The sequence below is a fragment of the Brachypodium distachyon genome, chromosome 5, assembly GCF_000005505.3.
Source record: "Brachypodium distachyon strain Bd21 chromosome 5, Brachypodium_distachyon_v3.0, whole genome shotgun sequence".
Classification (NCBI taxonomy): Eukaryota; Viridiplantae; Streptophyta; class Magnoliopsida; order Poales; family Poaceae; genus Brachypodium; species Brachypodium distachyon.
In genome coordinates, this window is record NC_016135.3 from 26,166,429 (window position 1) to 26,179,755 (window position 13,327).

Consider the following 13,327-nt stretch of genomic DNA (forward strand, 5'->3'; position numbering starts at 1 on the left):
AAGCCATCTCCCCAATTCAATTCTCCAGTGGCTGCTGGGCCCAATGGGCAACTGCAAAGGCAGCCCAAGCTCTAGGTTGGACGTACGTCTCCGGTTCCCGTTGCCAACGACGAGCCGGGCCCCCGTGACGCTGAATCGTTGTCACAATATGGTGCTCTTCCCTGCCAAAAAAATTTGGTGCTCTCCAATCTCGATATTACTCCGTACCTTATTTTTCCTGCTTTGCTGGCCTGATGCACCTCCTGAGAATTATCTCTTTTGTTGCGGGTAGAGAATTATCTCTTTCAACTATGTGTACTGAATCTGATCTCATATGTTGCAAGTAGCAGCACTGACAAGTTTCCAATCCCATTCGCGTGCGATCTACTAGCTTCAAATTTAAGGAGCACCAGTCTCAAACACAGACCAAACGATCCCGAAATAAAACTGACCGACGCGTACGCCGACATCTGGTCTGAACAAGCCGTTTGCCAGCAGGAAACACAGGGGAATTAAGCGGCCGTGTCAGGAATGCCGGAAGCCACGGAGGACCCCGTACGCCGACGTTTGACTTAACCAACCTACCTGGCCCATGTTTCACCAGCGAAACAGACCATGTGGCAGCTTGAGGGGAGGTATCTTCCGTCCGTTCTCCTGCTTTAATTCCATTTCAAGCGTCGCTGCTCGTGAATCGGCATCGGTCAGTACTATTTGCCTCAGTTGTACGTGCACCTACGGCTTCCTCGATTGATCTTCTTCCTGGGCAGCAGTGGTCCCGTACTCGCATTGTTTCAACCCAAAGCAAAAGCAAAGCAAAGAACCTTCCTGATGAGTTGGAATCCAGCATCCAAGCGCACACAGCTGGGGAGATCTGGGATGGAAAACGTTTCGCTGCTGGCCTTGAGTTGTGAACCATGTGGGGGAATTGTGGTTTGTAGAGGCACCGGTGGTTGGGTCATTGGGTCAGCAGAGAGATACTCCAGTAGCCAAACTACTCACATTGCCAAGTTTTTTATCTGCTTAAGTCACTCATCCAGACATCCACAGCTTTCCTTGCTGACAGCCTTTCAAGACAATCCATCTATGTTTGTAATTGTATGTGCAAGTTTAAGATATTTATATATGATTACGGAACTGTTCAAAACCGTGTAGCGACAAGTGAATGAGAGTGAAAGGTCCAGCAGGAGGAGGACATCACATGAGACGAGATGTGTAACGTCAACTGAAAACTCCCTTTCGGCCCTTGATTTAGCGTGATTGCAGGAGACTGTTTTAATTTGTGCACAGCTGCCTACCTGGAGATTATTCGGGTACTAGCGCGGCCGCAAAGAAGTCAAAAGAAGTTTGTTATGGGCATGTGGGGAGGACGGGATGGATGTACTATGTGGAAATGAGAGCCCCAATATGATATGATTGGGATTTGTGATGCTCTACTGTTGCAAGGTGGATTGTCCAAGTTTGGCGCCTCACTGAAGATAAAGAATTAAAGACTGATATTAGTCGGTACCGAAGTCGTAGTACCAGTGAAATTAGGGTCAGTCAGTTATCTTTCCCAGTCTCCGAGTTTTCTTCCATGTTGTTTAACATTGTTTCAAGTGTACTTAAAGCAAAAAATCATAACATGATTGGGTTCTCATGTGTCTCTGTACTCCAGATTAGGCTATCACATCCTATACTACATCCTTTTTTGTTCAACTAATGGAAGTCCTGATGTCATCCAACCACATATTACAGCGTATCTGCGTATGCTTTGCTTAAATGCTTCATGGATTTTCGTTGGGAATCACTACAGCAACCGATTCGCTAATTAAGGAAAGCCGCACCTCCAATCAACTGAAATCGGCATCGCTAATGCTTTCAAACAAAGCATGTTATCATCTTAGACCTCTGGATCAGCTGTAGACGTCTCGTCAAGCCATCAACTTGCCATTTTTAAGCTAACGTCCGAAAGAATACTTGCCGAACGAACAAAAAACTAGGCAAAATTGCTCTATTACGCATGGTATCACCACCTAAAAAACTCGTTTCTCACCAGTCCTACTCCTACATGTGCTGGCCGGATCAACTAGATCAGACAACCAGCAGCTGTTGCACAGTAGATTGGTACTAGTGCTATATAAAACTGCAACTACAAAAAGGAAATGCAGGAAAGCAGCAGTGGTGGGAGGGGCTCTGCCTTTCAGTTTCAGCTGGGCGAAAGGAGACGCTCCTATCGCTGCCCTTTCTGTCGGCGTCCCTGCCAACGGCAGATGGCTGCGAGATGCTGTCCCTTTTCACCCGCCGTGCATTGCTTCGCTTCAATTCTTCACTTCACCCCCGTCCTGCAGGCTCTCTGACGGTAAACTCCCTGCAGAATGGCAGCCGGCCAGCAGCACAGGGGCCAGGTTTCCAGCTGCAGGTACAGGAATCCAGGACTCAGATTTGCTTGCTCTGTAGCGCTAGCTCCCTTGAGTTCGAAGCATGTATGGGTTTCTCCTGTGAACTGGGCCTCGTCGTGTCTGTCCGAGCACGGACGGCGTGTAGCGTAAACGACAACGCTCTAACCACTTCTCCATCAACTGGCGCTTAATTAAACAAGGCAGAAAGGGAACGTTAAATGGTGCTTAAAAGCATGGGGGTGGTGACTGAGAGCGGCAGCAGCCCGGAAAGGGAGAGACTCCACCTAATTGCAACCTAAACGTCGCTTTTCCTGTCGGTTTCGCCTCTGGGAGACGATGATTAAGCTCATGACCTTAGCTAGCTGTGCCTCCTGCTGATTATATTACTACTAGTACGCGGTAGCTAGATGAAATGAGCGCATATGGCATCTTAAACTAAAGAAAGGTGTCAAGGGGAGGGAAAAGTTGGGAGAGAAAAAGCAAAGCCATGCAACTCATGCTAATATATATGCTATGAACGATGGGGAATAAGTAATTGTTATGCGATCGCTGTTTGTGTTTATGTTTCACCAAACGGTCAGTGCCAAGCACAACAAACATGCATATGACTCCAGAATATACTCATATAAGTAGTTAACTTGATGCCAGAATGAAGTGTTCAACCTTCGGTATGCACATGTGCAGCCGCGCCTGTGTCTCAAAGCTCTGGTACTAAATTCTTGATTCAAATTTATCCAAATATGGATGTATCTATTCTTAAAAAGCATCTAGATACATGTAATATTTCGATAACAATTTAGAATCGGCGGGAGTATAACTGAAGAGAACAACAAGAAAATGACACAGCTTTATACTCTCTACTCCTAGTAGTAGTATTTTGTTTTCGAAACGCGAGCACAATGTATTATATTAAGACTGCTAACAAAAGAAATCTGGTCTAGCAGTACTCCTGCCACGAATCGACGAGTATATATCTTAATCAATTCGCCGACTGCTGACGGGACTGGTTGGTTGTTCCAGTGCAGCTTTCGCCAACGGCCGGTTTCCGGTGAGCGTGACGCCAAGCTGCGTAGGTGTTGTTGCAATCGGCGAAACCCTGGCCTGGCATACACGTAGGCATCCAAAACCAGCTTGAATACGCCCTCTGCATTGCGCTAGCCGACGGTGGCACCGGTAGAATGGCTTAGCGCGTCTCTGATTCTCTTCTATAGTTAGGTGTATACGCTGATCTAGCTACCTTAAGACAGTTGACCGACCGTCGATCGGATTCAGATCGAGTGGACAAGGCAGCTCCGTCGTGTGTAAACTGTAGCGGAGCCAGCCGGGCCTGTACTGTACCGGTCAGGTCTTTCTATTCTGTTTCTTGAATCTTGATTGAAGCCAGATCGATCGATCAGAGTCCGACCGAAGCCGACTGCACACACAGCCGGTCTGCTCATGTGTCAGTTCGTGAGCCAGCTACCTTGTACTGCTCATCTTCAGGCTCCTTTCCCTTCCAAGGCGAGTACTAATAACTGAGATGTTCCTTTCTCGAAAGAGGAGTGGGATCTTTGCCCTTCCCTGCCTCGCGCAGGCATCTTGCTCTTTTTAAGAAGAGGGGATCTGATCTGACGCACAAGTCCATGCAGCGGCAGCGCTGTCAAGCCTTCATCAGAAACGACAGTGGCATTACCAAAAAGCAGAGTTATAAAAGGGAGGCGGCCTTGAACGGTAATGCGGAGTAGATCCGTAAATGGGATGGCCGTAGCACGAGAGCTTTTACGGGTTGTGATGTGCAGCAGAAATTATGAATTCAGAAGTGGTACTATGAGGAGTATATAGTTTGCATTCATGGCCGCCCTCTGCATGTGCATGTGGCTTGCACGTGTGTGCCATCCCCACTTGGTTTAAGAGGCAAGCTCCTTTTGGTAAATTCAACGCGGTTTGGTTAGCAAAAGGGGCAAGAATTAAACTGTGATGCGTGCCTTTGCTTAAAAGAAGGAAGAAAGTAGTACGTGCTTGTGTTGTGGTGCGGAAAAGGGTCTCACACTACTTCAAATTCGACATGAATTTGAGTGTACCATATCAAACTCTTCGTGGCCGATGCCAAATTTACGCTTTGATATATATCTTATCACATCTTATCGCGACGTCAAGCTAGCGCCTCGTCACGGCACCGAGCTTGCTCCTTGTCCGGATGTTGAGTCACGCCTTGGTCGATGCCAAATCTCGTCAAAACAGTGAGCTTGCACACTGCGTCGGGACGCTAAGTCAAGCCTTGGTCGATGTGTCATACATAATCATGATGCCAAGCTCGATCCTCGTCCGGACTCGGAGTCATACCTCGGTCGATGCCATATATCGTCCCGTCGAACTTATCCCTTGTCCCGAACGTTAAGTCACGCCTCGCGCGATGCCACACATTGTCACGCCGTCGAGCTTATCCCTCGTCTGGACGTCAAGTCATATCTCCGTCGATGCTAAACATCATCACGCCATTGAGCTTATCTCTTGTCGGGGCGTCAAGAAACCCGGCCTTGTCCAGATGTCAAGTTATGCCTCAAAATATTATTGGAATATTTCATGAGAGCGAGGCAAATGACCATCGTGCCCTTCCACTGTCCCCCAATGGGAGAGGGGCAAAACTGTACTCCTATCGTATCCGGGTCTTCATTATATATTAAATACCATTTGTGTGTACGTGAGAAATGGGATCTCACTTTGTAAAAACTAGACTCACTAGCGACAAGAATGTTCTCACTTCACCGCTCTGCAGTTTTCAGTTTACCTCGACACGATGAGGGCATCATGTTTCGCTATGTTGTAATAGCATTCTTCTCGTGTTTCAGCTTGGCGTACTCCCTGTGCATTCCCGAAGACCGACGTAACTGATATCAAGAGTGTCCAAAGTACAGTGCCTAGTCCCGTAAACGGAAGTTTACATTTCATGACGGAACGAGACGTAGCCCTCGGCCTTCGAGACCAACGGATCAGATCATTCTGGGGATCCTACTGTCTTGATCGTTGAATCGCGCCAAACTCTGGGACTGCAAAAGGAACACGGCCAAAAAAGAATAAAACAAGCGAATTTACTGTATGACAACGTGGGTTTTAACCTCGTAGCTCACAATAACTGTACAACTATTGGCACCGGAGTCGTAGTAGCAGTACTCCACTCCGTACGATTTGCTACCGTTATCACATCTTGTCTGCACAAAGTTTTGATACACCAGCGAGTAGGTAATTCCTCCTTCACGATAGGGCCTAAAAAGCCCGCCTAAAGTAAACGAGCTTTTTAAACCGTAGTAGTAGTGCGGTGAATGGTGATTTGGCACGCGCTACTAAAGGCGTGCTTACTTTGATAACAGCCGAAATTTGGCCACATTTCCGCTGCCTCCCCGAGTTCCCGGCCGCGTGTTCACCACGAGGAACCAAGAACCAACCGGCCGGCACCGCCGCCTCTCCCCCGTGCGGCACGGCTGGCTCCCCTGCGGCGATCTGCTGCTGCCAACTGCCGAATTCCCAGAGTAAACCCCACCCCCGTTCCATCCCCACCTCACCATCCACCACCTGCGCCCTCTTTTACTTATCTCCTCCTAATAATTGCCTTCTTCCTCGCTTTCCCTTCCCTTCCCCGGCCCCGGCCTCACCTCGTCCTCCTATCCCCCACCTTCTCTTATACCACACTTCCCCCGCCCCGCTCCTAGCCAAAGCCAAACCCAACCTGCAACCAGCAACCCAGCCAAAGTCTGCCCCCCGGCCCGGCGAGCTTACGAGACGAGGATGAAGCTCCCGCTGTCGGCGGGGTCGCCCGACGCGGCGGCGCTGCCGGAGTCGGCCAGCAAGCCGTCGCTGCCGGCCACGTGGCTGATCCTGCACGCGCTCTTCTGCGCCACATCCATGGCCGTCGGGTTCCGCTTCTCGCGCCTCGTCGTCTTCCTCCTCTTCCTCCCGACCCCGCCCATGGACCCCGCCGCGCACCTCGTGTCGCTCGTCTCCCCGCCCGTCATGCTCGCCAGCGCCAACGCCACCGCCGCCACCATCACCACCACCACGACCACCACCACCACCGTCACCACCACCACCACGGTCGCCGAGGCGCATCACGACCACGGCCATGTCCACCATGGCCCCGTCTTCGTGGGCCGGCACGCCATCCGGGTCCGCTCCTGGCCGCACCCAGACCCCGCCGAGCTCATCAAGGCGCACCACATCCTCGCCGCCGTCCAGGACGCGCAGCGCAGCAGCAGAAGACGCGGGGCGGAGCCGGTGAGGCCTGTGATTGCTGTCACCCCGACTGCCACTTCCGCGCTCCAGGCGCCGTGCCTGACTTCGCTGGCGCACACGCTGCGCATCGTCGATGGCCCGCTCTTGTGGATCGTCGCCGAGCCTGGCCACCGCACCGACGCCGTCGCCGCCGTGCTCTCCCGCTCCGGCCTCGACTTCCTCCACCTCGCTGGCCCCGCCGGCGCCTCCACCGCGCGCCTGCGAATGCACGCCCTCAGGTACTGCCTTACTACTGCTAAAAGATGCTCGCCGTCGCAGCACTAGATCTCGCCAAGCGGCGCCCCTGGTCTTATTAGATGGGATTTCCCGCATCTGTTTGTTCACAATTTGGATCTCTCTGGGGATTAATACAGGGAGATACGGAAGCAGCGGATGGACGGCGTGGTGGTGTTCGCGGACGAGAACGGCATCCTCCGCACGGAGCTATTCGACGAGGCACAGAAGGTGAAATCCGTGGGCGCCGTGCCCGTCGGCATCCTGGGCGAGGACGAAGGCACCAAGGAGTCGTTCCTCCAAGGGCCCGCCTGCGACGACGCCGGGAAGCTGGTGGGATACCACGTCTCGGAGGAGACCCTGCTGCCGGCGGAGCGGGGCGACATGCTGCTGTCGAGCAGGCTGGAGTGGGCCGGGTTCGTGCTCAACGCGCGGGTGCTCTGGGAGGGCGCGCCGGAGCGGCCCGACTGGGTGCGCGACCTCGACGCCGTCGACGGCGCCGCGCACCTCGACAGCCCGCTCGCGCTCGTCACCGATGCCGCCCGCGTCGAGCCGCTCGCCAAGTGCGCCCAGGCGGCGCTCGCGTGGTCGCTCCGCTCCGATGCTCTGCACGAAGTCAAATTCCCGCATGAGTAAGTTTTCCTTCGTCCCTGTTTGTTTGGATTCCTCTTCACTTAGCGAAAACGAAATTACAGCGTGATTGTTCTTTTTTTAGATGACAGCGTGTTGTTGATTGCTACTGATTGTTGATTAGTGCCTACGTTAAGTTAGTCCCATTCTTAGATCTAAGATTTGGTTTCATGGCGCGACAAGAATGTAAGTTAGGTCGTGCAAATTATGGTTGGTTGGCCATGATGGTCACTGTGTTCCTTCCTAATGAGGTTGGTGGGCGTGTACGATTCGGGGGGCGCCCAGAAATCAATTCGTTTAGGCCTTAACCATGTGCCCACCGGACATAAACAGGACCTTATTTTTGAACTGTCTTTGGCTACCCTCGGTATCATACTACTAGTCCCTGCTCATAACGTGTATGTATAGGTTGTCATCGATGTGACAGTCTATCTCAGTTCGCTGCTGTTTTCGCCAAATAGTTTCAGCCGTCTTGTTATGCTTTTCTTGTAGTATGGCCCTGGTAGTACAGTACAATAATACAATACGGGTATACAATGTAGTACTCCCTCACCACGACAATTATTTAGGAACGGAAGGAGTACTAATGTAGTACTACCGTATACTCCAATATTAGTATACTGTATATTCCATGTGGGTATTCCTCGAATTCTGCCACGATATTAGGATTTCCTTTTCGTATTAGCGGAACAATGTATAATAACCAGGACATGAGAGATTCCACTGTTCAGCGACGCTTATGGTGTAACTTGTTTAATCATCATAGGGGATAATACCACATTCATCTGCCTTTCTCTAAAAGACACATTTAATGTCTTGCACATGCTCACCTAATCTAGCTGGCTTATGCTTTATGTCAAAGAAAGTCGAGCCAGGTCATTCTAAACATTCATACTTACCACGTCAGTTGACATATCCTGTCGTCGATGGAACTTCCTGGAACCCATACATGAGAACCACTTTTGTTTAAAGACTCTGAAATGCATCCTGTCCGTAATCTTCATTTTTAATTAATTCCTTTTGGAGAAGTGTACAATAATACAGGTTGGTGGGTTGCTCGTTGGTGTTCGTATTTTAGACTGTCATGGGAAAATAATTCACAAGATTTAAGAGATGAATCAATCAGCTCATGATTTAATCCCTACTGCTCTTTCATTATTCTTACTGTTTTATTCAAAAATAAAAATGCATCCCCACTTCTGTTTGCTACGAGGAGCAGTACCTAACTATCTTCCATTTTCGCGCAGATGGAAATTTGATCCTCCTCTGGTGAATGCCGCTTCGCGTCAACAGAGCGTAGTAAATACTGAAGATGGTCACTAGAGAACAGAAATTTTGTGAACAACTGAAAATCAGAGCTATGGGCCGCCTGCTTTGTGAAGCCTCCACCGATGCATCTGTCCCTCGCTGGTGCCAAGGGCTCTCAACCCAAGTAACAGAAGGTAGCTCGGCTCAGCTCAGCTAATGTGTTGGGAGTGCAGAAAGTCACAGACGATACATCTATAAATCAGCAAGCATGTTTTGTATCATCATCGTATAAAATAGTTACAAAAAAAAGTTTAATTATATGCACCATTCATCGCTTCTCCATTAGGTAGATATTTTAGGCGTATTTCTTTTGTGTAATATATAGATCAGGGCAGGGGCTCGCGGAATTGGTCTGGGGGTTAAGGCCGTTTTGTTCGTGTAATTGTGTGAAATAATAATGATCCACCTCATTTGGTGACGGCGTTTTACCATGTATCCAGAGTGTACCGACGTTGCTCAGAAAAACAGAGCATGTGACGGTATCAGGTTTTGCGCCCAAAATGAAAATGTGGTCGGTGATGGTTATGGTGCTCCTCTTCCACTTTGCACATAATTTGTCGGTTATGGTCTTAGCAGCAGCTGCTAAACTCTGCCGGAACAAATAAGCTTGGAGGTAGTTATGGATCCTCTTATGACAGCTTGGAGCAGAGGCCCGCGTAGACGCCCACCATCGACGACGGCGAACGTGATCCCTCGCAGATCACAGCGTAGCCGCCTCTGACCGCGGAACACTCTGCCGTACTCGCACGGGAGAATCAGCAGCAGTGGCCCCTCTAGCGCCGTGTTGTCCGATTAGAAAGACCATTAGACCACTAACACTGAGCGGTGAATTTTGTGGTTTAACTGGTGGCCAGGCACCTAGAGCATTTTGCTCCTCCTCCCTTTCTTCCTTCTAATCTCGGCAATGTGCTTACTCAATAGTCAAGGTGAAGTTTGTGCTTAATTTGTGGTGAACTGGTGACCAGGCACCTCGAGCGCTTTGCTCTTCCTGGCTTTCCTCCTTCTCGGCAATGTATGCCGCATCTGGCATGAGTGCTTAGTGCTTACTCAATAGTCAAATACCCACCAAATCGTCCTGCGATGCGGCTACCAGAAGGAAGAAGAGGACCATGGCTGTAGAAGGGAATGGAATAGCGTGAACTTGGTACTGCGATACTGAGGTTGCTTTCTTCTCATTAGTCTATTTCTACATACTCCATTTTGGAATAAAGTTCTTGATCTGTTCACGGTGCTGAACCACTAAACATGTTCTCCTTTCCTCAAAATAGATTTGTTCACGGGGTAAACGAACAGTCATTCGGGAAAGAGTTGTTGGTTTTGTCAATGATGGGGAAGAGTTTCAACTCATTGCCTTTTCAGCTCAGGAAACTGATCGTAAAGTTGCAAATTAGTCTTCCATTTTTCACTTCAGGAAAAAGATTCTAAAATTGCGTCTCTGTGTGTTGACAATTTTCCATGTATCTGATCAAAAATAGTTTGATAGGAAATAGGAACCATTACTGATAAGTAAAATGTTCTCCTTTCCTCAAAATGGATAAACAAACAGTCATTTGGGAAAGGTTTTGTCAACAATGACGGGGAAGAGTTCAACTCATGGCCTTTTCAGTTCAGGAAACTGACGCGTAAAGTTGCAAATTAATCATCAATTTTTCAATTTAAGATTTTTTTCTTCTAAAATTGCTTCTCCGTGTGTTGAAAGTTTTGCATGTATCTACGAATTTGGTTCCTTATGGTGGAAGCAGCATACCGAGGTTCAAGTTCTAAACTTGACATGTGCGTTCGTATTTTCCGAATTTATTGTAGGTTTTAACCGGTGTTGTTCTTTTCATGAGAGTGACGTATTCTTCAACGAGTAGCCTGTGATACTTGTCAATCTCAAGATCTGTTAAAACAAGCTTTGAGGTACTGAAAATCTGCTACTTCGAGTAGAACAATAAGCAAGCTTCGAGGTACTAGTTAAAAATGCAAAAAATGCAATTTCACTCATCTTAATACAAAAACACTCGTACTTATTTATTCACTCCCAAATTCTGATGATTTACAGATGAGTTTTCCAATAGATCCACCGGCTGCAATCCAAACCAAACTCTACATAACCGTTCATGGGGTCAACAACCCAAGCAACATAATAAATCGATCTTAAACCACGACGGGTTTGGGCGGCAGGTCCTTGCCGGCGAGGAAGTGCTCGAAGAGCTGGCTAGCCTGCACGGGCTTGAGGGTGGGCACCATGTGCCCGGCTCCCCGGACGGTGACGAAGGTGAGACTCTCGTAGCCCAACGTGTACCCGCCGACCTGGTCGCTGGTGAACCACTCTCTCCACTCTTTCACAGTCTTCAGCCCCAGCTTCGTCAGCGCTCGCCGGGTGCCCGTGACGGGGACAACGCCGTCCGTGTCGCCGCTGTACACCCAGACCCGGAGCCCGGCTTCCACCGCCTTCTTGATCGCCGGCAACGTCGATCTCGGCGCCTCCTGCCAGTTGTGGAACACCGTGTCGCTGCACCCAGACCACCTGTAACAACACAAGATGTTATTACTAGCTTGTTACTCTCAGACCGTTGAGCTTGGACTTCAAAATGACGAACTTTTGCCGGACCTGTAGGGGATGATGCCGGACGTGTTGGCATGGAGCGCGTGTTGCACGTCGCGGCGGTTCAGGTAGGCATTGGTGTACTGGTCCTGGCACGGGTCGTAGGCGTCGTACAGGAGCCGGAGACGAAGCTGGCCATGGGTTTTCTTGTTCTTGTTGTTATCGGTGTTGATGGGGGATGATGACCGGCGCCGGAGACGGCGTGCCGTGGAGTTGGCGGTGCACAAGGGGGTGTAGAGGCTGTAGAGGTCGATGTCGTTGAAGCCGCTGTAGAGGTAGTTCAAGGCGATTTCGCAGGCGATGGTGTTGTTCTGGTGGTCGTTGTCGAACTTGCAGTTCTCGATGACGGCGGCGTGGAGCTCGTCGGAGACGAGGGCGTGGTCCCACGTGTAGTCCACCGTGCCGCGGCTGTCCGACGCGTCGTCGATCGCCGGGTTCCCGATCTTAAGGAAGAAGATACATGAACACCTCTAGTACTGTATTTTAATTTGCAGTGGCCAGCTACGTACCAGGTATCCCTTGAGATTGATCTGGTTGCTCTTGTGTTCCTTCTTGTTTTTCTCCAGGATCTTCTCGGCGAGCTGGGGGACATAGTGCCCTGCAATGCATATGCACAGAATTAGACACGTAGTAGTAACCAGTATGAGATTAATTTGATCGAACAGGAGCTATTGCTAATCTTACCGGCATAGCTCTCTCCGGCAAGGTAGAAATCATGGCCTTTGAACTGCGGGAACCTCTCGAACCAGTTCACGAGGAAAATGTACGCATCGTGGGCTTCACAAACACATGCATGCATCGATCGAGTCAGGTTGCATGGTTACAGAAAATTTGGACAAATAAAGGGATTAAGGGAGAGATGTATGTATGTACGTACCGGCGAGCTCGTCACCGAAACTAGTGAGATCGGCGGAGGTGTTTGTGTACGAGAATCCGACGCCGGCAGGTTGCTCCAAGAAGAGCAGATTCGCCTCTGCAGTTGCACCCATAAAGGTTTTAAGATTAACATTAAGATGATTGCAATTAGCAAACATGACCAAAATAATTTGACAACAACATTTCTAGATAAATAAAATCTCAAGAAACTCGAATAAAATTTGACAGCATGTCACTGAATTGTTGTTACCTTTGTTCCATGCGTTGGGGTTTAGCCTGAGCTCCGGACTTCCCTTCTGGGTCTGCAAGGGGCCCAGCTCCTGCAACGCTCCGTATCCCAGCGACGAGCATCCCGGCCCTGCATCATCATCATCCATCGAAGGCAGTATAAATTAACAAAATGCGTCATCAAAAAAGATTACTTTCACAGGAAATGCGTTTGTATACCTCCGTTGAGCCAGAGGACGAGGGGCTTCTTGCTGACATGCCGAGCGGCCTCGAAGAACCAGTAGAAGAGGGCTCGGCCGTGGGTGGCGTTCACCGTGACATAGCCCGAGAATTGCCTGAACCCGACACCCGCCGGCTGCCCCGGCAGGGATTCCACCCGGTCCGCCTCCTGCCGGTCGAACACTTTCTCGAACCCGCCGCCGCTGCCTTGATGGTGGCGGCCGTCGTGCCTAGCCGCCGCAGGTATCGTCAATGCCGTAGCAAGGGCAAATGCGAGTAGTAGAACGGCGCTCGCCGCCGCCGTCGACATTGTTAAACTTCTGCTGCTCTGTGGTGTGGTATACTGGTATGTGCTACAAGTCTAGGCCTGAAGGTGATCAGTTGATCTCATACGGGTTATATAGATGGCTGGAAGAATATACATATGGCAGAAAGTAATATTTTTGAAGCTGTATTCCAGTTAGGATTGAACGTGCATGTTTTGTTTTGGTAGGTGGTGCGAGCTATATTTGGATGGGAATCAATCTAGGAGGAATTAGAGACGTGAAAGATCAATGTATTTGTTAAGTGGTGATTGGTGAAGATGGGGTGGGATATCTATTAGTACCATATCAGGAGATTTATTTATGTAGATGCATGA

General features: G+C 49.6%; 2 protein-coding genes across 2 annotated transcripts; one reads left to right on the forward strand and one right to left on the reverse strand.

The window, feature by feature from the left end:
- The first annotated feature begins 5,748 nt into the window (after window positions 1-5,748).
- On the forward strand, window positions 5,749-9,299 carry LOC100839476 (probable glucuronosyltransferase Os04g0650300). Its single transcript, XM_010242235.3, has 3 exons — window positions 5,749-6,841; window positions 6,977-7,468; window positions 8,714-9,299. The coding sequence occupies exons 1-3, from the start codon at window positions 6,120-6,122 to the stop codon at window positions 8,787-8,789; spliced, it is 1,290 nt and encodes a 429-aa protein (XP_010240537.1). The 5' UTR covers window positions 5,749-6,119; the 3' UTR covers window positions 8,790-9,299.
- A 1,488-nt stretch (window positions 9,300-10,787) lies between these two features.
- LOC100837525 (serine carboxypeptidase-like 34) lies at window positions 10,788-12,997 on the reverse strand. Its single transcript, XM_003579352.3, has 7 exons — window positions 12,688-12,997; window positions 12,491-12,598; window positions 12,242-12,337; window positions 12,049-12,141; window positions 11,874-11,962; window positions 11,371-11,807; window positions 10,788-11,286 (listed from the first exon to the last, which is right to left on the reverse strand). Exons 1-7 carry the CDS (start codon window positions 12,995-12,997, stop codon window positions 10,914-10,916), a joined length of 1,506 nt encoding a protein of 501 aa, XP_003579400.1. The 3' UTR covers window positions 10,788-10,913.
- Between the last annotated feature and the right edge of the window lie 330 nt (window positions 12,998-13,327).